The following is a 24,528-nucleotide window of genomic DNA, read 5'->3' as shown; positions in this document are numbered from 1 at the left end:
AACACAATGACATTGCTGTGGAGACTCCAGTGTTGTCCTGGTCCTAACAGAGGGTGGGTTAGGGGGAATGGGAGTGCCCTTCTCCGGTGACCTCTGTCCTCTCTGACTTGCTGAAAACGAGGTAGTTTATGTTTATGGCGTTGGGGGGGGGGGGGGGGGGGGTATGGAGGCGTTGCAGGGGAACTTGGGGCGGGAACAGAAAAGCTCATCATCACTGAAGATTCATCAGCATCTGGGCGAACTGAAAGAGGATAGGTCTGTTTGTGTCCAAGATGAGGCCACTAGACCAGAGAGGACCATGTACAAATACATCCATCCAAGTGTATGTTCAGTAGGCCCTACACAGGAGAGAAGGTTTACAAATAGTGGAAGTATTGCCTGAAGTTGTCCAATAAGAACACACATTCTATAGGTCATTATCAATAAAACGTCGCAATTATGTGCAGAGCGTTCGATTTAGCTGCTGGGGGGCAAGGAGACCATTGACAACTACGTGCCGTTCTCAAGGGATTGTTAAATAAATGTTATAATTATTTGGTTTTAATAGCATCACCTCTTGAAGAGCCTTGTCAGAAGTCCACATTATTCCACATTTAGCTCCATCATCAGAGTTACACAGCAAGAGTTAAACATCAATTCATCATGTATTTTCAGATACGTGAGGGCGGCCGTAGCATATCCATTTGGCATATAGCTAGCTAGCAAACGTGTCGTTTAGCTTGCTTCATCAGAGATTAGGCTTTTGGAAAGAGCTTAACATCGGCAAGGCCTCGTCCTGGTAAAGCTGTCAGTCGGACTACTGTCGTCACCACTTAGATGACAAGCAAATATAGCCATCTAGTTTGTCCCCTGAAAGTTAGCTTGCTAACAGGCCATATTGACGTGATCTGCTATTAGCTAGCTAGCCAATTTGACTTTGTCCATCAATCACTGTAGCCTATCATGTCTGTCAGCAGCAATCGTGATTAAACACTCTTAACGATGTTGAAAAGGGGATAATGGTAGATTGCAAAGTAAACATTATCAGCTAACAGTACAACGGCAAATGCGCCTTTCTGCTTCTTGACATGTAGAGCCCACAAAGGATGGGAAATTAACCTAAACCACTCATACTTGGCAGGTATGGTTCACTTTCATTTGATATCTCTCAAATATCCAATTAATGGTGGCCAATATCGAGAGATATCATGAGGCCGCCCTCGCGTATCTGAAAATACATGATCAATTGATGTTTACTGATCATGAAAAGCGCTTAGTTACTTGCTGTATAACTCTGATGACGGAGCTAAATGTGCGCAATTGTTTAGCATGGAATAATCAGAAATGTTCTGACTGCGGTCTTCAAGAGGTGTGGTTGATGTTAAAACCAGATAGTTCACATGTATTTAACAATCCCTTGAAAACGGCACGCAGTTGTCAATGCTTTTAGCGGAGCTGGGGGGGTCTCCTTGCGCTCCGGCAGGCAAATCGAAACGCTCTGTACCTTATTATTACGTTTTATTGATAACCACCTATTTGTTCCGTTTCCAAGAGTTTTTCCCAGGACTCGTCTCTCAGTCAGGCCCAATCAGCGGTCATAAAGTTAATCACGTGAGACTCACACTGTAACGGCATAGTCCTGAAACGTCCCCAGGAGAATCTAACTCAGACATTCCTGACTACACCTAATGGCATGTTCCTCTCCCCCCTCCTCCCTCCTACCCTGGCTTCCCAGAATCAGACATAATGCCTACAAATGCCAAAACATGTCCCACCAAATATGTTTGGGTTGCGGGCAAGGGCATCCAAACTACACATTTTGATTTTGCTTGCGTCAATCAGCGGGGCGGGGAGTGAAAAGATGAAATGTGTCTAAGCACATCCAAGCAGGACCGGCATGTTGCAGGAGAGCAGAAACACATTTGTCTGCCTGACACTAAGTCAATAAGAGAAGGCCGAGACTAAATGAACTGGATCTGTCAGTCAGTGCACGTTGCAGATGCCCCAGACAGATATCTGTTGGAGATATCTAGCTGAGGAAGGGAAGAACTCTTCAACCCTGAGCGCCCTTCCCAAAACGAAACCCAAAGAATGAAATGAGGATAAAATGTCCTCCAAAACGATGACAGACACACTCTCTGGAGAACAAAGGGAGCTGAGAGCCAGACAGACAAACTTCATAGCAGTAGAGTGCACAGTACATGCACACACACACACACACACACACACACACACACACACACACACACACACACACACACACACACACACACACACACACACACACACACACACACACACACACACACACACACACACACACACACACACACACACACACACACAGGGAAAGGGAAAGGGAAAGATCCCGAAGATAGCACAGTCTCATACAAACATAAATGACAGACTTGGATAGGTTGCACTTTGAGTTTAAAAGGGGGTTAAGGAGGACTGCACACTCACCCAGGCAGTTGTGTCCGTCGTGGGCCAACATGAATCCGTCGTAGCAGGTGCACCTGTAGTTGCCCGGGATGTTGATACACTCGTGGACACAGCCTCCGTTGTACTCATTCTCACACTCGTCCATGTCTGAAACAGAGTCATAGAAGACCAATGAGAAGGGTGGAGAGGAATGACTGTCGCTACTGTACAAATGGATGGAAAGAGAGGAAGGTGGAAAGGTAGAATGGATGGTAGGGGATTGGGGGGTAGAGATGAACATTATGGAGTGTCGTTGAGATGGGTGTTGGGGTACAAAAGGAGGGGCATATGGAGAGTGTAGAGGTCAGAGGTCAGGGTAAAGGGTTGGAGATAAAAGGTAGTCCACCGGTACAGCTCATGGTGACTGTGCATACATACTAGGGGTAAGACTGGAGTGTTTGGGGGTACAGAGTCCAGAGAGGAATAAGGAGAGTGTCTCGCCATGTTTATTCGTTGACTCTGTTCCCCCTTCATGCTGAGCCAGCGGAGGAGTCTTTCACAGGAGCCACTCACAAGTGGTTGCCATGCGGACTGAGCCACTAAAACAAACAGTCCCCCCTCCGTGTGAACGCCAGGGGAGGCAGGCAGACCGATGGCCAGACCCCAACCCCAAATCCTCTCCTTCTCTCCGTCTATCGTCCTCCTCCACTCCAGATGGGCCCGAGCAGGTATCTGGTTAGTGTTCAACTCCTGTATTACTCCCTCTGTCTCTGTCTCACTCGCCAACCTGGCCAAGACGCCAACTCTCACTCCCTCAGTCTGTCTGTCTTTCTGTATGTGCATCCCTTTCACCTTTTCTCATGTTTCTTTGCTCGCTCCTTCTCCCCCTCTCTAAAAGTACCTTTCTCGCACTCTTTTATCTCCCTTCTTCCTCTGTTCTTTCTTCCCACTCTCTTTCTCTCTCTCCCTCTATTTGTTTCCTATCCCCTTTACCTATTCTGTCTGTCTCAGACACTGGCACACAACATTAGTAGCCTGGCTGTGTCCCACACACACACACACACACACACACACACACACACACACACACACACACACACACACACACACACACACACACACACACACACACACACACACACACATACACACTGTCCTGTCTCTGCCAACCGCAAGGTGGGCTATGTTGGTTCTGGTTCTGTCAGCCACAAACAGCTTTTAGCACTAGTCTCTCTAGTCTCTCTCCGCCTCCTACATTCTGTGGACTGGACAGAACCCAGTCCTGGGGGTCGCGTCCCAAATAGCACCCTTTTCCCTTTAGGGCTCTGGTCAAAAGTAGTGCACTGTATAGGGAATAGGGTGCCATTTGGGACACAGACCTTGGACACTGCACAGCACACCACCGGTACAACGCCAACACACTGAAATATTCCACTGTCGGTCTGCTCACACAGACCCCTCACCCACTAGACAGCTCATTGTCATCAGGATAGAACACACAGTGTCTTGGTTAAAAGCAATTTTGATGTTCCTGTATATCTACAATAGAAGCTTGGCCTAATCTACTTCTAAGTTGATAAACGGGTCTACAATATAGAGCAGACACCGCCAAAACATCTTGGTCGAAATGCTTGAAATAGAGAAGAAATCTCATCTAAAAGCGTTTTTCCTGAGGCATTCCAGTCAGTTAAAACCAATCAAGATAAAAGTTAAATAAATAACTGGGACAGACATTCTTTCCTTTAGAGATGCTCTGGCACCTGCCATGTTTACAGAGCAGGCAATTACACAGGCCTAACATGCATTCTAATCCACTGTTTGTTTTCGACTCTCTTTCCCACACGAACAAAGGAACGGTATGGCCTTTCTGCACTTTAAAGACAGAGACTGGGCCCTGGCTGGTGTACACAAACTGGTCCCAATCATCAGTGGCTCATCCCAGAGGCATATGAAACCAATTAGGGAGCGCTGAAATGAGAGGGCTGCTGGGTAATGACTGTTTTGTCGGACTGTTTGGACCAACGCCTCTCCCTGTACCAGCAGACATGATGCTAAGGCACCCCTTCACATACTCTGCGTAACACCCTGAGACCCTCCAATGGAAAGCAGAGGTGTGGAAATACAGGGGAATCAGAGGAACATCAGTCTTTGCACTAGAGAGAAGATGTGGAGGAGGAGGAGGATGTAGAAATTGAGAAATAGCAGGTAGATAGAGTGCATTCAGAAAGTATTACCTTACAGCCTTATTCTGAAATTGATTAAATACTTTTTTTCCCCTCATCAATCTACACACAATATCCCAAAATGATAAAACAAAACCAGGTTTTTAGATAAATTAATTCAATAATTCAAATAAGTTCAATTCCGGGCTCTGGCTGGGCCACTCAAGGACATTCAGAGACTTGTCCCAAAGCCACTTCTGCGTTGTCTTGGCTGTGTGCTTAGGGTTGTTGTCCTGCTGGAAGGAGAACCTTCATCCCAGTCTGAGGTCCTGGGCGCTCTGGAGCAGAACAACAACCCTGGAGCAGGTTTTCATCAAGGAAGATGAACTTCATTTTCATCAAGTTCATCTTTCCCCCGATCCTGACTAGTCTCCAAGTCCCCATACCATGATGCTGCCACCACTATGCTTCACCGTAGGGATGGTGCAGAGGTTTCCACCAGATGTGACGTTTGGCATTCATGCTAAAGAGTTCAATGTTGGTTTCATCAGACCAGAGAATCTTGTTTCTCATGGTCTGAGAGTCCTTTAGGTGCCTTTTGGCAAACTCCAAGCAGACTGTCATGTGCCTTTTACTGAGGAGTGGCTTCCATCAGGCTACTTTACCATAAAGACCTGATTGGTGGAGTGCTGCAGAGATTGGTTGTCCTTCGGGAAGGTTCTCCCATCTCACAGAAGAACTCTGGAGCTCTGTCAGAGTGACCATTAGGTTCTTGGTCACCTCCCTGACCAAGGCCCTTCTCCCCCGATTGTTCAGATTGGTTGGGCGGCCAACTCTAGGAAGAGTCTTGGTGGTTCCAAACTTCTTCCATTTAAGAATGATGGAGGCCACTGTGTTTTGGGGGGCCTTCCCCATATCTGTGCCTTGACACAATCCTGTCTCGGAACTCTACGGACGATTCCTTCGACCTCATGGTTTGGTTTTTGCTCTGACATGCACTGTCAACTGTGGGACCTTATATACAGTTGAAGTCGGAAGTTTACGTACACCTTAGCCAAATACATTTAAACTCAGTTTTTCACAATTCCTGACATTTAATCCTAGTAAAAATTCCCTGTCTTAGGTCAGTTAGGATCACCACTTTATTTTCTGTGGATATAGATACTTTTGCACCTGTTTCCTCCAGCATCTTCACAAGGTCTTTTGCTGTTGTTCTGGGATTGATTTGCACTTTTCTCACCAAAGTACGTTCATCTCTAGGAGACAGAACGCATCTCCTTTCTGAGTGGTATGACGGCTGCATGGTCCCATGGTGTTTATACTTGCGTACTATTGTTTGTACAGATGAACGTGGTACCTTCAGGTGTTTGGAAATTGCTCCCAAGGATGAACCAGACTTGTGGAGGTCTACAGTTTTTTTTCTGAGGTCTTGGCTGATTTCTTTTGATTTTCCCATGATGTCAAGCAAAGAGGCACTGAGTTTGAAGGTAGGCCTTGAAATACATCCACAGGTATACCTCCAATTGACTCAAATGATGTCAATTAGCCTATCAGAAGCTTCTAAAGCCATGACATCATTTTCTGGAATTTTCCAAGCTGTTTAAAGGCACAGTCAACTTAGTGTATGTAAACTTCTGACCCACTGGAATTGTGGTACAGTGAATTATAAGTGAAATAATCTGTCTGTAAACAATTGTTGGAAAAATGACTTGTGTCATGCACAAAGTAGATCCTAACCGACTTGCCAAAACTACAGTTTGTTAACAAGAAATTTGTGGAGTGGTTGAAAGACGAGTTTTAATGACCCCAACCTAAGTGTATGTAAACTTCCGACTTCAACTGTAGACAGGTGTGTGCCTTTCCAAATCATGTCCAATCAATTGAATTTACCACAGGTGGACACCAATCATGTTATAGAAACAACTCAAGGATGATCAATGGAGTCTCATAGCATTGAGGGTCTGAATACTTATGTAAATAAGGTTTTTCTGTTTTCACTTTGTCATTATGGGGTATTGTGTGTAGATTGATGAGGAAAATTGTTTAATTAATCCATTTTAGAATAAGGCTGTAAGGTACTAAAATGTGGAAATAGTCAAGGGGTCTGAATACTTTCCAAATGCATTGTACACCCGAGTGTGTCTCCAGCAACCACATTGAACACAACAACCCTGTGTTTGATAGGCAGAGGGAACTGAGCAGAGTTAGTCATGAGGATGGCTTGCATAATGTCTACTGCTTTTTCTTCATCAAACAACAGCCCCAAAAAGGAGAGAGGCATACAAAGAGAGCGAGAGAGAGAAAGCAAGAGAGAGAGAGAGAGAGAGAGAGAGAGAGAGAGAGAGAGAGAGAGAGAGAGAGAGAGAGAATGAGGGGGGAAAAAAAGGTGAAAGTGAGAGAGAGAAAGACAGAGAAAAACAGAGAGAGAAAGTGAGAGAGAGAAAGACAGAGAGAGAAAGACAGAGAGAGAAAGACAGAGAGAGAAAGACAGAGAGAGAAAGACAGAGAGAGAAAGACAGAGCGAGAAAGAGCCCACTGGGGTGCAGAGGACAGTTTAACGTCTAGTTTTAATTTACATTTGGTTGAGTTGTCAACTAATGTGAATTTAACGTGAAATCAACTAAATATTTCACCTTGTCATTGGATTTAGGTTGAAAGTATGGTAAAAAAAAAAATACTACATTCCCTTACGTTGATTACTTTTTTCAAATCCAATCAGTTTTCCATGTTGATTCAACATCATCACATTGAATTTTTGGGTAGAAATGATGTGGGAACGTAGATTTTTGCCCAGTGGGAAGGGGAAAGAGAGAGAGAACGAGAAAAAGAAAGAAAGAGAGTAAAGATAATTAGGGATAAATGAAAAGCTTCCAGTCATTAATTGGCACCCCGTGAGAAGTGAGGCTGGATCAGGCCAGCCTGGCAAGACAAGACAAGGCAGGCGTGGTTTTACATAGGGGAGCAGGGTTAGAGAGCACCAGAGATCAGGGCAGGTATCAGCAGGGGGTAGGGTCGGAGTTCACACCTGCCCTGGGGCATGGGGGCATGGGGCTAGGGTCTGGGGCCGAGGGGGGAGGATGGACATGGAGCCATACCCTGTGCCTAGTTAGCCTCCAGCAGTGATCTCTTCCTGCCCTGGAGCTGTTGTTGACATCTGACAGCGGCACCCCGACAGCTTCTGAACCGGGCTGCTCGCTGCTTCCGCTGCTTGGACACGCGGCGCATGTTTCCTAATTGTGACGGTTCGGTGATGTTGACGCTCAACATCTCATCAAGTGAATTAGGCACCTTCGCTGACGGCCCGTGCCCCAAGAGGGCGGAGAAACACGCCCCTTGAGATGGATGAAGACGGGGAGAGAGGTGAGGAAGGAGAGAGGGGGAGAAGAGGAAGGAAAGAGAAGGGGGAGAGGTAGGAATGGAAGGGAGCGTGGCCCTGCTGTCCCCTTGATGTTTCGGTTTGACTGGTCCAGAGAAGTGTGTCCACAGGAGAAAGCCCTTGGCTCAGTGAAGGGAGATATCCAATTATAATGGCAACAACATGTGGAGGAGGGACACTTCACTAAAGTGGATTGTGTAATTCCCTGAGCGGAAAAAGGAGATTCCTCAAATTCTTGGGGTTGTTTTAATTTTCGGGGCTGTTAATTGTATCTGACTGAATTGCTGAGTAAGGTTACTATAGGTCAGATGCTTCGGCCGTCCCAATTGACAGCCTACAGTACTCGCTATTTGGTTTGCGGATTTTGACCACGGCACATAGGGTTCTGGTCTAAAGTAGTGCTCTATATAGGGAATAGGGTGCCATTTGAGACACAGCAGCCAATACCAAAGTAAAGAAGACTGGGTATCAACCGAATTCTCCGAACCTCAGAATATCGCAACCTCTCTAGCTACCTATCCCTCAACTTCTCTGAAAACAACAACCATGTGTATTTACCCAAGAGGTCGAATGACGGCGCAAAACCAGAAATAATCCAAATATTATTTCTGAACCTGTAGTGGGTCACGGTTCATTACCAAGGCTAGTACAAAGCTCCTCAGGACAGAAATAAGAACACGTCCCCATTACTGACATCCAAACACCAACAAACCACAGACACTCATATGAGCAGAGGGCTGAGAGCCCACGCTTTGTGCCCAGTCAAGGCCAAGGGTTTGTGGCAGTGAATTTCTGTTTTGATGCCCGTTCCAAGACTGAAAAAGCAAGATTGAAAAAGTGTGTGTGTGCACGCGTGCCTATGTGCGTGCGCGCACGTGAATGTGTTTGTGTCTCAGGTGTTGAGGCCTGTGCATGTACAGCATATGGGTATAACAGCAATAACACCTCTCCTCTCTCATCTCTTGTTCTGTCAGCTCTGTGAGTGAATATGTGAGTCTGCTCTCACGCTCTTTTCTACAGAGCTATAGCTATATAAAGCCCCAGCCTACTGGAGCTGAGTCTGACCTGCTCCTCCAAATGTGTGTGTGTGTGTGTGTGTGTGTGTGTGTGTGTGTGTGTGTGTGTGTGTGTGTGTGTGTGTGTGTGTGTGTGTGTGTGTGTGTGTGAGTGAAGCAGCGAGCCAGTGAGGAGAGCTCCTGAGCAGTGACGGAGTAGCAGACACTGGGCAGACAACGGCCTAGTAATTGTCTGCCACCTCTCCCACAGAGCCTCCCGCCCGCAATATCTCACTCTCTTTCTATCTCATGAAACTCTCTCTCTCTCTCTCTCTCCCTCCCGCCCTCTTTCTCTGTGTCCTTACCTACCTCTCCTTCACCCACCATCTATTTTCTCCCAGTTGCATCTATGCATCTGTCTTTCCAATTATATTTCTGTTTTCCCCTCCTCCCTCCCTCCCTCCCTCCCTCCCTCCTCCCTCCTCCCTCCTCCCTCCCTCCCTCCCTCCCTCCCTCCCTCCCTCCCTCCCTCCCTCCCGCCCGCCCTCCCTCCCCCCTCCCTCCCTCCCTCCTTCTGTAAAGCAGGTCAGGTAATTGTTGCTGCTGCTGGGAGAGCAGACTCATGGCTCAGTCTCTATCTGACTCTATGCCTGAATCGGCTACTGCTGCTGCCTCTGCACATGTCTACACAGGCCATACACACACAAACCCTGGCATACAGGTGACACACACACACACACACACGGCTACACAGCTGAGCTCTGACACACACACACACACACACACACAGCCACTCAAACGCAGCTAGAGGTCCAGTGACAACGCATGTTGGTATCTTCAGCATCACCAGGAAATGGTAGCCTCGATGTTCTACAGAGTAAAGTCAACTGTTTGAATATAGAGGACATGGGTAGAGAAAAGCAAAGGCTGCAGTGCTGAAACAAACTCGTTTTTGAAAAGGAGGAGAGGAGAGGATGAGTGCCAGGGACAAGACCAATGAAAACCAATCAATTAGTCAGTAAGTGACAAATGCTGAGCAAACATGGACAGGCTTTCACAAGACCCTGACAGCCCCGTGGCAACCAGCCCAGCCGACTCCTCTCTGTGGATTGTTGGATAAATCTACTACTGGCTGCTACTGATGAGCAGAGAACCACGTGACTGTTGTTATAGGCCTACTCAGAGAACAGCATGGGGCCTATTTTAATCCAAACTGAACTGATAGGCAGGAGAACGGTAATAGTCCTTTTGTTTCACACCGTCACTGAAAGCATAGTTCTTGTTGAGTCCATCAATAAATACAACTCCTGTAGCAAAATAAGAATGATTCTCGGAAACCGGTTTCTCTGAAACCAGTTCTCATTTGTAGCAGTTTCCTGGGAATTAAAACGTCTCCAAAGCACTAACAACAGTAGGGACGCATAGGTACTATACTGTAAATGTGTAGTAGCGTCTTTCTAGATCAGCACAACTCTGATCATCAGAGATGGGCAGTTGATGCCGTCTGAAACCACTATGTCCAGCATTGCGAGGACAGAGTGATATGACCTTGTATTATGCATAACGGTTTATGCTCTTTCACATTGTCTCATTCTTCGGGTTGACAGCGCAGGGCCCAAAGTTCACATTTTTCCATAACGAGCCAGCAATATCAGCCCATGGAAAAATCTACAGAGAGCGGCATTCATAAACGCAAGATCAGATTTCAGAGGCGAGAGAGAGCAGCATTCTGTGGAGCAGGCTTTAGAGAAAAGAAAAGGGTCTGCCTCGAGAGAGAGAGAAGGGCCATAATCTGATAGGAACAATTATGATTAACATGCTATTTTGTGGTAAATTACAGGTAACCTGCAATAGTCTACATCATACAATAAATGCCTTATAATAGGACATAAATGCTGGTGCTTATAACACGTAATAAAGCATGAAGTGTTACCGTAAATTGTACTGGAAGGTTGAGTTATCAGCTGCTGACTACTGGGTCCCTCTCTGATCGAGTATAGCCTCCCTGTCTTCCATCCTGAGGCATAGTCATTTCCAGGAAGCAGAGAGACAGCAGACGGAGAGAGAGAGAGAGAGGGAGAGAGAGAGAGAGAGAGCAGCTCTCTGCTCGCCCTAATGACTCTGTCCTCTGCACCACCGGGGTAATGTAATGTCTGCTGACGGGAAACATAGCCGGCCAATTACACAGCCCCTATCTAATCACAGAGGTCAGGGGTCAACTCACATCCACCATCCGTCTTCATTCTGTCACCCATTCCCTGGACCTTACGCCTCGGTCCCAACGACGGCGTCTTTGCACAAAACGGTACGCAGCATCATCTGGATGTGTGCGCAACAACAGTTCAACATTCACCTTCTGCTCCCATTTCTGTCAAGCCGTCTACTGCTCCCTGCTCCCAAGCCGTCTACTGCTTCTGCTCCCATTTCTGTCAAGCCGTCTACGCATACAGTTTGATGCATGCAGTTTGATGCATACAGTTTGATGCATGCGTTGATGCATGCGTTCGATCAATCCAACATCTGCCTCCGCAACTGCCTCTGCAACGCAATGCTGCAAGGCATCGGGGCGGCAGGTAGCCTAGTGGTTAGAGCGTTGGGCCAGTAACCGAAAGGTTGCTGGATGAAATCCCCGAGTTGACAGGGTAAAAATATGTGGTTCTGCCTCTGAACAAGGCAGTTAACCCACTGTTCCCCGGTAGGCAGTCAGTGTAAATAACAATTTGTTCTTAACTCACTTGCCTAGTTAAATAAAGTTTGTTTTTTTAAAGGCAAACGCAGTGTTCATTTGGATGTGTATGTGTGACCGAGGCGTTGATTGTGCTATTTCAGTACGGGACAGGAGGACAGGACACATTGGACTTCAGATACTGAGGCATACACATTCATCATCGGTTTCTCCATCTGTGTAACACGCGCACACACACACACACACACAATTCAATCAACAACAGGGACAAATATATTCCCATCCAAATATGAAATACACCCCTCTTAGAATTTCAGTTAAACAAACATGCATAAAGCACAATAAATCTGTACACACAGACAAACAGCAGGTCAGCCCTGTGCTCAGACAGCTGTTTCACGGTAGGAGGAACATATCCCTGAAAAGACTCAACCTTTTGTAGTTTCCTCTCTATGGACATCATTTAATATATTGTTCTGGGCAGCTCAATCTGGTCTAGGCTAAGGACCATTGTGTTTCTGACTGAAGATAATCCAGCATGTAGCAGAGCTGCCTGGTACAATATCAACTGTTAATACAGGCGTTTCTAGCAATTCCAGAACGTCTCTCCAATGTCCCAGTTTAAGTCCAATGGTGGAGGCTGGCCAATAGAATTAGACTGGGGCAAAACAAATGGAGACAGAGCTATATCAAGTGGACCGGATTGCTGCCAATATGGACTTGCACGCAACTCAACAGAATCAGCAGACACAAAATGGTGGAAATACTAGCCAATCTCCCTTACTCCCTCTCTCCAAGCCAGGTGGGGGATTATGTAGTCCGATGTAGGAAGACCGACTCACACAGCCTGAGGCATTTGATAAGTGAGCTAATCAAACAATGACACAGGTTCATCTCGTTGTGTTCTCCCCAGGTTGACCAAATGAGAGGTATAGAATCTCTGAAAGGGCAATATTCAGGTGAGTTCCTCAAACATAATACCTGCTCACTCTCTCTCTCTCTGTGTGTGTGTGTGTGTGTGTGTGTGTGTGTGTGTGTGTGTGTGTGTGTGTGTGTGTGTGTGTGTGTGTGTGTGTGTGTGTGTGTGTGTGTGTGTGTGTGTGTGTGTGTTTTTTATGTGTGTGCGTGTGCGTGTGTTTCGGGCGGGGGAGACTGGTACACAGCTGAGCAAACAGCAGAAAGTGTTGGATATAACTTACTGACATACACACAAATACTTAAACATACAGGAGACACTTGAAAAGGCCTGAACATAGAGACAGTGAAAACCCCTATAGAAAAGAGGCCATCATCACCACAATCCTCTCCTGCTCTCCTATCCTGGCTAGCTCTAGGGCCCAATATGACTAATGTATCGTTTTGTGTCCACGCTATTTGCCGTGGTAGCCTATAAGCTGAACCGGCGTTTGCGTGTGCGTGCGCAGATGTGTTTCGATTGCATTTGTACGGCTAGACAGGCTAGCGTTGGGAGGGAGTGTGTGCTGTGCGCTAAGCTAACTCTAGTTCCAGCTGTTGTGTGATTTGAGGCAGAAATGAGTGGAGGTGTGAACGCACAGCCAGGTGCTGCCCCCTCTCACCCTCACACCTTCCCTCAGTCCACTTCCTCCCAGTTAATTAAGAGGGCTGGCGGGGGGGCTGGAGTCAGGAAGGGGGAGAGGAGGGGAGAGGGGGGGGGGGGGGGGGGGGAATGGGGGGGTTCCTGTGAAACAGCTGTAAAACCTGCCATTACTGCTGAGCCTGTCAGAGAGCAATAGGGGGAGGGCGGAATGAAGTGCGGAGGGGACAGGGGTGTGGGTGATTGAGGATGATGATTTGGATCGGTGTGGCGGGAGGGGGGGGGGGGTGAATTAAGTAATATAGAGGGGAGTAATATCACATTGAATCCATAATAAGACAATGGAGTCCAACTCACCTTCGCACTGCTTGCCGTCTCCCTTGTACCCCGGCTTGCAGATGCAGTTGAAGGATTTGGGGGTATTCTGGCAGAGAGCATCAATGTGACAGTCATCCGTGCCTTCAGAGCACTCATCGGCTTCTAGAGAAATGACACAAGGGACGACTGTAAAACACTGGTCTCTAAGGACTCATCAATAGGACTAAGTCTATAAAATAGCGATGATTTTGGTGAGAGGTGAATGGGTTTTGTACAACCTCAATCGAATGTTTTAATCCCGCTCTCTCAGGGAAAGCTCAGTCCTCGTGGCCAAATGCAGCTCCGTCCAGATATATACAGGCTGGAAATATTTACTTTAAGATGGCAAACGTCCAAAATGTAAAGCTCCTCGTATAAGACAATAAGTTGTCAGGGAGGGAAATAGTGGATGGAGGGTGAGGTTTCTTAACTCAATAAATGATACCAGTAGGTTATCTTGGATAACACTAAAGAGGACAAAACCAATAATAATTTATATTAATCAAATACCATTAGCAGAGAGGTACACTAGCGTATCAGGGCTTAGTGGATGCCTATGGAATACTGAGTGACTATATGGAACCCTAATTGATCAAGTCAATGTTAGAGAGTCACATCTGGGGCTGAGTCCAGGGGCCTCAAGCCAGCTAATTACAGCTCAGACAGACAGACAGCGAAAGAGAGAGAGAGAGAGAGAGAGAGAGACCAAAAGTGTGAGAGAAAGTTTTATCTATCCAAAATTCTGCTCTCTTTCTCTCTCTAGTGATGTATCTTGAACTGAGAAGCAGCTGCCCTGTCTCCTGTCTTGCCCCTCATGAATAGCCCACGTTTATTTCTCTGTGGGGTTAAGCCCTGCTGCCGACCCCCGCCCAGCTCAACAAAATGCAATAAAGAAACAATAAAATGTCATTACAATAAATATTTTTTATCAAGTGGATGACTGATTTATTTGCTCCCAGGTGAGTGCCAGTAGAAATGAAAAATGAAGTGATAGGAGTAGGCAGTGGGATATAGCCTGTAAAACCTGGACTTGATAGTTCAACTGCAAGGTCTCACTGAGTTGTTGACAGTGAATAGATATAAGGCAGGAAACTGTTATTGCAGGTTCACCATAGGACTATTATTATGAAATATCGTTGACTAATAGTTAAATAAAGGCCTCTCCCGTGCTTCAGTGGCCGTCCCAATATTGACTTCTCGCTCATCCACAGTGGGGAGGGAGACAATGTGCGCCGCTATCCGCTGAAAGGTCGTCGATAAGCAGGTTGGGACGGACTCCTCTAGGGACCGTGAAGGCCACCTTCCCAACCCACGTCCGTATGGACACCTCTGGGCAGGCAACTGCTCCGGGAAAGATGCTATGTATCGGCTCATAGGAGGGATTCGTTCAAGCAGAGGGGTGAAAAGATGCTTAGTCATTCATATTTTTATTCACACATTAACCAGTCCAGGACCTACCTCACAGATTGATCTACGACGGGTAAAACATTCAGATGGATATCAGTCGATGGACCTAATTTCTTGTAGACTCTTCTCACTTTTTTAAACATTCAGAAAGGGGAATTCAATAAGGCGAAACAAATACTCAACTTTAAATAGTGTTTAGAGTAATATTGTCCAAAAGATTTACTAACACGCCGTATTTTATTGTCAGTCAAAAATGGGTGATAATGGTTCAGCTCCGCAAGGCCAAACGTAAACGTTTTTGCAGCCTCTGATTTATTTATTATATCACATCACCAATCCAAAGCCTATTATAATAGCTAGATTTGGCTTAACATGTATATATTTCATTCACTGTTGTTGTGCAATATCGGTGTTCAGCTATTTCTCCTTTCCATGCTGTTGAAATTTTGCTAGCCCAAATTATCCATCCTCAACCAAGTGGTTCTCAAAGGACCATGTTATCTCAACTATCTCAACTGTAATCTCAGTCCACAAATACTCTCCAATTAAAATGAATATAATCTACGTTAGCCTGTGCATTAAAGAAATCCACTACGTTTCACCTATTCTACGCTGTCATACACTGGTTTAACAGTTCAATATACCATTAACAGGAAAAATAGGCAGCACTAGCCTATCTTAAAAATGTGTCAAAATTATATAAAGAGAGAGAGAGGTGAGAGCTCTTTACCTGCGAGTCCAACATTCCCCATCACCTCACAAGTATTAATGAGGACGAAAAACAAACAAACGTCCCAGGAAAAACAAGCACTTCCCATGGTAAAAGGCGGTGATTGAATGCAGTGTTTTGGTTATGTGTTTCTTTGATAAGAGAACCGTTTTGGTACTGGCAGAGGCAGTAGAAGAGGACAGCGAGACCAGCGGAGCCGCTCTCTGATTGGCTTGCACGCATTTGAAGTGCGGGTTGGAGGTGTAGAGAGAGAAGAGAGAGAGAGAAAAATTGGTTGCATTGGTTCAATTGAGTACTCAACGCCCGAGACCACAATCAACCCAGAAAATCATCAAACTTGATCAATAAATGTTTTCAGATATTTGTCACTAGCGCGGGGCCAAATTGTCAGCAGATGTCTCAATTGCCCATAATGGAACTCATTAATCATCATAATGTGGGCCTATTAATAAGGTAATACATCTTCAACTTACAATCGTGGTGAATAATAATGAGAAAAAAAAGAGCTCAGATGTAGCTACGTTTTCATGTTTTTCAGATAAATTGTCCCGCAGGCGCTGATTTCAATAGGCTACATGCGTAGCCTAATGGGCAGTTTTGGGCACTTAGTTGGTTGTGGTGGGTAGGCATATTCCTGTCATTCTTTGCAATGCAATGTAAATACTTTGAAATAAATTAAGTCACAAGAAGTATACATCTGAAGGGACCAACTTAATCTGTAAATATAATGCACGCAAGTGCAACTCATGCATACGATTGGACTTGCCACAGTCAAAGCAGGAACTTTCCACAGGGCTGAAGTTTGAGTGTACAGATACTGTCCTCTGCTGGTCTCGAGACACATTACGTCAGTGCGCTGGTTTTGTCCCGCCCACCTGTCAGTGACAAAGGCACATGTTTGACCAATCACTGTGCGTAGAGCAGGCTTCGCAAAGTGTCATGGCGTCTCCCTTGAAGGGGGCTTGGACCTGGAAAATCTAGCCATTGTCAGTAGTGTCTTTCTTCTGTAAAAAGGCCTGTTAAAAAAAACATTTACTTATCAAACGGGATATTTTTCAAGACAAAGACGTCACCATGGGGACTGTCCACGCCAGGGTAAATCTTTATTTCTTACAACCACGGGACGTGGGGATGAAATTCTGCATGACCTCCCCGTTCAGTGTTTATTGTATGGCGGTGTTCTATGGACGAACGCATAGGCCGTGGACTAGATACAGAAATTACATTAATGGCAAAGAGTTGTATGACATGAGGCAAATAGTTATTTTACCATATTTTATGTAATGTTATGCAATATGGATTGTGTCTGATCTGTCAGCATGCTAGAAAATGTACCACCTTGACAGAACGAAGCTAGCTAGTTAGCTATTTAAGCATGGTCATAGCTTCACATTATTTTTCTACTTTCTCGACACTATTCAGAGTATGGACCCTCTCCCGATGCACGGTCGTGACATGGGCGTTCATCCCGACGACATGATTGAGATGCAGGAGGCAGAACATGAGACTAAACAGGAGGTCCTAGAAAACAAAGACGTAAGCATCTCTTATCCAAGCTAACGTTACTCAAATGACAAGTTGTTCGCCATCTCCTTAGCAAAGGGAGCTGAGTAAATCATTGATCACCTAGTTGGAATGGATGCTGAGAATCTGACCCTTCATTGCAGGTTGTTGTCCAACATGTCAACATTGAGGGCTTGGGAAGAACCAAAGAGGATCTGCTGGGCTATGAAATCTCAGAGGTCTTCGATGCTAAAAACCTTATTGATGTAAGTATGAGCACTATGGACTCCACATGCTTAAACATGCACACATAACCTACATACACACTCTGAAATGTTCCCTGTGCTAAAAGCTGTTTGTTGGGTCTTTGACAGGTCATGAAGAAGTCTCATATTGCCAGACAGAAATTGCTGCGTCTGGGCATTTTCAAAGAGGTGGAGGTCGTCATTGATACATCAGATGGTACAGTGTGCACCCATAAACGCGTGTGTGTCTGAAACAATATCACAACCTATCTCAACCATGAGATGTTGCCAATATGAAAGGATAACCAGTAAATAGATATTTGCGTCACTGGAGAGGAGCCCTCTGTTAGTGTAGCTGTGGTCACGGTCTGTTTTGGTCTGCCCCTCCCAGGTGCGGATGCGTTGCCCAATGGTCTGGACGTGACGTTCGAGGTGACAGAGATGAAGAGGCTGACAGGCAGCTACAACACCATGGTCGGCAACAACGAGGGCAGCATGGTGAGAGAATACACACACAGAAACACCACTCTCTCTCACACACAGACACACTTACAGGAGCGCTATAACAAAGCATCACACAATATTGTTCATTGAAACCCCTGTCGCGATGACCCAGGGAAGACGTTCCTAAATACAATTGTGTGATATAGAGGTGATTTCCAGATTGTTTGCAGACAGATAGGTTAAGCAGCTTCTCTGCCTCATTTTCACTGCAAACACTTCTAAATAGGTGCATAGTGTGGTAATGTACGTTCACAGACAGGTAGAACAGGTGTGTGACCCTGACCTGGGAGTAACATTGTCTCTGTCTTCCAGGTGTTGGGTGTGAAGCTTCCTAACGTGTTTGGCCGTGCGGAGAAGTTAACCTTCCAGTTTTCCTACGGGACCAAGGAGACTTCCTACGGCCTGTCCTTCTTCAAGCCCCAGCCAGGCAACTTCGAACGCAAGTACGAACAGTGAACACCGCTGTCCTTGCTCTCCGTGTCGATAGGAAATTGAAATAGCACTTGCAGGCCTCCCGAGTGGTGCAGCAGTCTAAGGCACTGCATCACAGTGTTGCGGTGTCACTACAGCTTGGGGTTCGATCCTGCAGCTGACCAGTCGTCAGTTGAATGGTGTTTCCTCCGACACATTGGTGCAGCTGGCTTCCGGGTTAAGCGAGCGGGTGTTAAGAAGCGAGGCTTGGCGGGTCATGTTTCGGAGGACGCATGACTCGACCTTCGCCTCCCCCGAGCCCATTGGGGAGTTGCAGCGATGAAACAAGATCGTAATCATGAAATTGGGGAGATAAAGGCGGTAAATATTACAACAACAAAAAAACAAAATAGCAATTGCGGTGTAATGGCTGCCATTTTGTTTCAAGTTTGATTGTTTCCCTCAGGTCATATTGACAGTATGTTAAGTTGCCATGGTGATGTATTTATAACCTTTATGTTGAACATAGTTCAGTAATGAGACGACCACTGTATGGATCATGGCCCTGACAGGTGTTGTCTTGTTGCAGCCTCACTCTAAACCTGTACAAAGTCACAGGCCAGTTTCCATGGAGCTCCCTCAAAGAGACAGACAGAGGAGTCTCCACTGAGCTCAACGTAAGAGGACTCCTACTGTGTGTGTTTGTGTGGGTCTGTGTGTGTCACATTTGTTGTTTCCATTTTATCTGCCTTGAATTTCCACAGGGATAACTTTCTCTCTCACTCTCCTATAGTTTCCTTTGTGGAGGACCAACCACACTCTGAAGTGGGAGGGTGTGTGGAGGGAGCTGGGTTGTCTGGCACGCAGTGCCTCCTTCGCCGTGCGAGAAGAGAGCGGGCACACCCTCAAGTCTGCTCTCTCGGTACAAAGCCCTTTGTCTCTCAGTTCCCTTTATCAAATATTCGTAACCCTTAATGATCTTCACTCTCAAAATAGCAAGAATCTGAGTCAATCCACTGACCGTTGTTGTCTTGCAGCACACCATGTCCATTGACAACAGGAACTCTGCCATCTTCCCCAAGAAAGGTGCCTTACTGAGGATCAACCAGGTATGTTTGTGTATGTGACTTCCTCTGCATAATACACCACTGTAGATCTATATGAAGTGGCCATGCTGATGTGTGTTGTCTTGCTCTCTGTAGGAGCTGGCTGGCTATACAGGCGGAGACGCAAGCTTCCTGAAGGAGGACTTTGAGCTGCAGGTCAACAGACGGCTGGTCTGGGACTCGGTAAGGGAACACTACTCAGTCCCTAACCTGGGGGAAATATCCAGGACAAATAGGAGGTGAATTATGGGTACCTGAGTGTTCAACATGTCATATAACATGACCCTGGTGGTCTCTTTCAGGTCCTCTCTGCCTCCCTCTGGGGTGGGTGTCTCCTCCCCATTGGAGGTAGACCGTCCTCCATTGCTGACAGGTAGGATCACTCCCAACAGATTCATGGCACATGGCTTTGATAGAAATCGCTAGGTAGCGCCATTGAGTTAAAACTCATTCTGTGAAGTATTTATCCTCAAGTGTTTAGGGGATGTTGTGAGTGACATTTGGCCTGTCATTGACATATTTCTGTATTGTCCAGGTTCTATCTGGGCGGTCCCACCAGTGTGCGAGGATTTGGAATGTACAGTATCGGCCCACAGAGCGAGGGTGAGGTCACGTGCTCTCTGTTTATTTGAACAGGCATGTGTGGTGCACAGGTTTGGGTCAGTTGCCCGGAGTCATGATGATGAAATGTAAGGGTTTACCTGTGTTACTGTAGGTGACTACCTGGGGGGAGAGGCATACTGGGCAGGCGGGCTCCACCTCTACACTCCTCTGCCCTTCCGTCCGGGCCGGGGCGGCTTCGGAGACCTCTTCAGGACACACTTCTTCCTCAACGCTGGGAACCTGTGCAACCTCAACTACGGTGGGAATCCTGAACTCCATATTAGTCAATGTTCTGTTTTTCATTGCCCCCATTAACTAATGATGAGTTATAGTTGAAGTGGGAAGTTTACATACACTTAGGTTGGAGTCATTAAAACTCGTTTTCAACCACTCCACACATTTCTTGTTAACAAACTATAATTTTGGCAAGTTGGTTAGGACATCTACTTTGTGCATGACACAAGTCATTTTTCCAACAATTGTTTACAGACAGATTATTTCACTTATAATTCACTGTATCACTAAGTTGACTGTGCCTTTAAACAGCTTGGAAAATTCCCGGAAAATGATGTCATGGCTTTAGAAGCTTCTGATAGGCAAATTTACATAATTTTTGTCAATTGGAGGTGTACCTGTGGATGTATTCCAAGGCCTACCTTCAAACTCAGTGCCTCTGCTTGACATCATGGGAAAATCAAAAGAAATCAGCCAAAACCTCAGAAAAAAAAATTGTAGACCTCCACAAATCTGGTTCATTCTTGGGAGCAATTTCCAAACGTCTGAAGGTACCACGTTCATCTGTACAAACAATAGTACGCAAGTATAAGCACCATGGGACCACGCAGCCGTCATACCGCTCAGGAACGAGACGCGCTCTGTCTCCTATAGATGAACGTACTTTGGTGCGAAAAGTGCAAATCAATCCCAGAACAACAGCAAAGGACCTTGTGAAGATGCTGGAGGAAACGGGTAGAAAAGTATCTATATCCACAGTAAAACGAGTCCTATATCGACATAACCTGAAAGGCTGCTCAGCAAGGAAGAAGCCACTGCTCCAAAACCGCCTTAAAAAAGCCAGAATACGGTTTGTAACTGCACATGGGGACAAAGATCGTACTTTTTGGAGAAATGTCCTCTGGTCTGATGAAACAAAAATAGAACTGTTTGGCCATAATGACCATCGTTATGTTTGGAGGAAAAAGGGGGAGGCTTGCAAGCCGAAGAACATCATCCCAGCCGTGAAGCACGGGGGTGGCAGCATTATGTTGTGGGCGTGCTTTGCTACAGGAGGGACTGGTATACTTCACAAAATAGATGGCATCATATGGTAGGAAAATTATGTGGATATATTGAAGCAACATCTCAAGACATCAGTCAGGAAGTTAAAGCTTGGGCACAAATGGGTTTTCCAAATGGACAATGACCCCAAGCATACTTCCAAAGTTGTGGCAAAATGGCTTAAGGACAACAAAGTCAAGGTATTTGAGTGGCCATCACAAAGCCCTGACCTCAATCCTATAGAAAACATGTAGGCAGAACTGAAAAGGCGTGTGAGAGCAAGGAGGCCTACAAACCTGACTCATTTACACGAGCTCTGTCAGGAGGAATGGGCCAAAATTCACCCAACTTATTGTGGGAAGCTTGTTGAAGGCTACCCGAAATGTTTGACCCAAGTTAAACAATTTAAAGGCAATGCTACCAAACACTCAATTAGTATATGTAAACTTCTGACCCACTGGGAAAGTGATGAAAGAAATAAAAGCTTAAATAAATCACTCTCCTATTATTCTGACATTTCACATTCTTAAAATAAAGTCGTGATCCTAACTGACCTAAGACAGGGAATGTTTACTATGATTAAATGTCAGGAATTGTGAAAAACTGAGTTTAAATGTATTTGGCTAAGGTGTATGTAAACTTTTGACTTCAACTGTACTTACAGTACATACTGCAAATAAATGTTCAATTGTCTGTTTGTGCATCTGCATCTGTTTTCCTGTCTCCAGGAGAGGGTCCAAGAGCACATCTACAGAAACTGGCGGAGTGTATCCGCTGGTCGTATGGAGCAGGCATTGTGTTGCGTCTCGGGAACATCGCCAGGCTGGAGCTCAACTACTGCATTCCCATGGGGGTTCAGAGTGGGGACAGGTACAACACACACACATTTGGAGGAGCAGGTGAGCCTTGGCTCTTGTAGGCCAGGTCGCAGTTGTAAATGAGTACTTGTTTTCAACTGGCCTACCTGGTTAAATAAAGGTGAAATTAAAATGAAATATAGCGCTCTAGAAAAGAGCGTGAGAGCAGACTCTCATATACACTCACAGAGATGCAGTAGTGTAAAGTACTACTTAAGTAGTTTTTTTGGAGTATCTATACATTACTATTTAGATTTTTAGACAACTTTTACTTCGCTACATTCCTTTTTACTCCATAGATTTTCCCTGACACCCACAAGTACTTGTTACATTTTGAATGCTTAGCAGGACAGGAAAATGGTTCAATTCACACACTCAAGAGAACATTGCTGTTCATCCCTATTGCCAAATGCTTCATTTGTAAATGATGTTGGAGTGTGCCCCTAGCTATCTGCACATTTTTAAAAACATGAAATTTGTGCTATCTGGTTTGCTTAATATAAGGAATTTTAAATGATTTAAACTTGCACATTTACTTTGATACTTAAGTATATTTAAAACCAAATACTTTTACAAAAGTTGTATTTTATTGGGTGACTTTTGCTTTCACTTGAGTAATTTACTATTAAGGTATCTTTACTTTTACTCAAGTATGACAATTGGGTACTTTTTCCACCACTGCAGAGATGATAGAACAAGAGATGAGCGGTGTTATTGCTAGAATGCTATACAGCTCATATATGCTGTAAATAAACACACGCAAGCCATAACACCTAGGTATACACATACACCAGGTGCGGCACATAGGTCCCAAAACTTTTCTTTGGCTCATCTTCCCTCTTTTTCCTACCCTGCCTCAGGATATGCGACGGCGTCCAGTTTGGAGCAGGAATCCGTTTCCTGTGATGTCATCACCCTGCTGCCCGGGTCAAGCAGCAGAGAGCACAATGGGAAAGGGAGAAGAGCATTGTCACTTGTTATCCGTTGAGTGTAACACTAGCTGTGGGAGCCTACCAGAATGCACAGTCCTGGAGGAGTGCCCCGCCCCCTTTTTGATATCACCCACTATGTTTGCTGTGTTACTTTTGCACCAACCAATTACGTTTCTGGCCAAAGAGATTTGGGCATATATCTCCCCTGCCTTCCAGGACTGCTGCCTGCCCTATCCATAGGGAAGTGACTATTGGTTTTGGTTCTATATTTATTTTACCTTATTAGAACTCTTGCCAACTGATTTGTCAATAGAATCCTGTACATGCCAAGATGCTGAGGCAATAGAAGGGATCAAATTTAATGGGAGAACATATAACCAGCACTTTGTTTTGATGACAGAACTCACTTAGCCCATGGAAGGGAATTGACAACTCATGTCAAAACGGTCAGTTCTGCTATTTGACGTGTAGAATTGAGTTGACTCCCCCTCTCCACAGCAGCCCCTGTGAATCTGAGTTGGGAACCCCAAGTGTGACCCACCACCAGTGCTCTTACTGTTAGTCTTCTTTTTAATGTTGTCTAAGTTAAGTTACACAATAAATCACATTTGTTCCCCTTAATCTTTGTTTGTGGTTTCTCATACACATTTGCAATACTTTATTCAGATCCAAAGTTCATCTAAAACACCCTCAGACCTGCATTAATGACAGCAGTTACAACACACACAGGTGTGTCACATACAGGAATGGGACTAAGTCTCACTGTAGCCAGTTTTATCAGCCTGCAGTTATTAATAGTCACACTTTGGTATAGAAGTCAACTCCTGATATTTTCAATGGCTTGGGAGTGCACCAACTGTCTATACTTAACTGCAGCATGCAGATATCCAAAGCATGTCCAATTGCAACTAGTGAACACTGCATCGTCAACATTTGACTTACATTGTAATTATAACATATCAAGTATAATCTCATGGTAATCCATCTAGTTTGTACCGACAATAACTAACCAATTCTATATTTAATAAATAGTAGGGGAGACTGACTTACTGATCTGTGCCTAAAATGTAGCCTTGTGTCAAAGTTTAAAATGTCATGATGGAATTGTCCAATTTGTCCTTCCAAACACTGTTCTTTTGTGATTAGCTTCATTTTTGTAAAATTTTTTTCCCCCACTGATACATGGCTCTTTATGATGATGAGCATGGGTGCTACGGAGGAGTACCTTATATTTCCCTCATGACATTTTAAACTTTGACACGAGGACACATTGTAGGCAAACAAGACATGACAGATTGGCGTACTAAGATTATTTCCAAAAGATTATTTCCAAAACAGTACACTGTTGTCATGACTATGACATGGATACAAACCAGTAACACAGTAAGTATCCCTTTGGAAATCAGCAGGCTTATAGGGGG

General features: G+C 45.3%; 2 protein-coding genes across 2 annotated transcripts in view; one reads left to right on the top strand and one right to left on the bottom strand.

The window, feature by feature from the left end:
- The window catches only part of LOC106609323 (signal peptide, CUB and EGF-like domain-containing protein 1), a 105,799-nt gene extending 89,961 nt beyond the window's left edge, over positions 1 to 15,838 (bottom strand). Inside the window, exons 1-3 of the mRNA XM_082977217.1 lie at positions 15,669 to 15,838; positions 13,532 to 13,654; positions 2,443 to 2,568 (exon numbers count right to left, since the gene is read on the bottom strand). Coding sequence (XP_082833343.1) covers positions 2,443 to 2,568; positions 13,532 to 13,654; positions 15,669 to 15,756 — 337 coding nt within the window. The 5' untranslated portion in view covers positions 15,757 to 15,838. The remainder of the gene's footprint in view (positions 1 to 2,442; positions 2,569 to 13,531; positions 13,655 to 15,668) is intronic.
- Positions 15,839 to 16,571: 733 nt separating this feature from the next.
- LOC106609324 (sorting and assembly machinery component 50 homolog B) lies at positions 16,572 to 23,728 on the top strand. The gene is made up of 15 exons (XM_014208014.3): positions 16,572 to 16,763; positions 17,091 to 17,204; positions 17,336 to 17,437; positions 17,546 to 17,633; positions 17,808 to 17,914; positions 18,233 to 18,363; positions 18,921 to 19,008; positions 19,125 to 19,253; positions 19,369 to 19,440; positions 19,534 to 19,620; positions 19,740 to 19,810; positions 19,973 to 20,040; positions 20,153 to 20,299; positions 22,047 to 22,188; positions 23,036 to 23,728. Exons 1-15 carry the CDS (start codon positions 16,743 to 16,745, stop codon positions 23,079 to 23,081), a joined length of 1,413 nt encoding a protein of 470 aa, XP_014063489.3. The 5' UTR covers positions 16,572 to 16,742; the 3' UTR covers positions 23,082 to 23,728.
- Positions 23,729 to 24,528: the final 800 nt, after the last annotated feature.

Source organism: Salmo salar, chromosome 07, assembly GCF_965601325.2.
Source record: "Salmo salar chromosome 07, fSalSal1, whole genome shotgun sequence".
Taxonomy (NCBI): Eukaryota; Metazoa; Chordata; class Actinopteri; order Salmoniformes; family Salmonidae; genus Salmo; species Salmo salar.
Note: the sequence above shows the minus strand (reverse complement) of the source record. Positions and strands in the feature narration are given on the sequence as shown.

Excerpts from the sequence above, each read along its gene's own strand:
- LOC106609324 (XM_014208014.3), top strand. The coding sequence starts at position 16,743 with ATGGGGACTGTCCACGCCAGG. Across the intron at positions 17,205-17,335 it reads AGGTCCTAGAAAACAAAGAC|GTTGTTGTCCAACATGTCAA; the intron begins GTAAGCATCTCT and ends CCTTCATTGCAG. Across the intron at positions 19,254-19,368 it reads CCCTCAAGTCTGCTCTCTCG|CACACCATGTCCATTGACAA; the intron begins GTACAAAGCCCT and ends GTTGTCTTGCAG.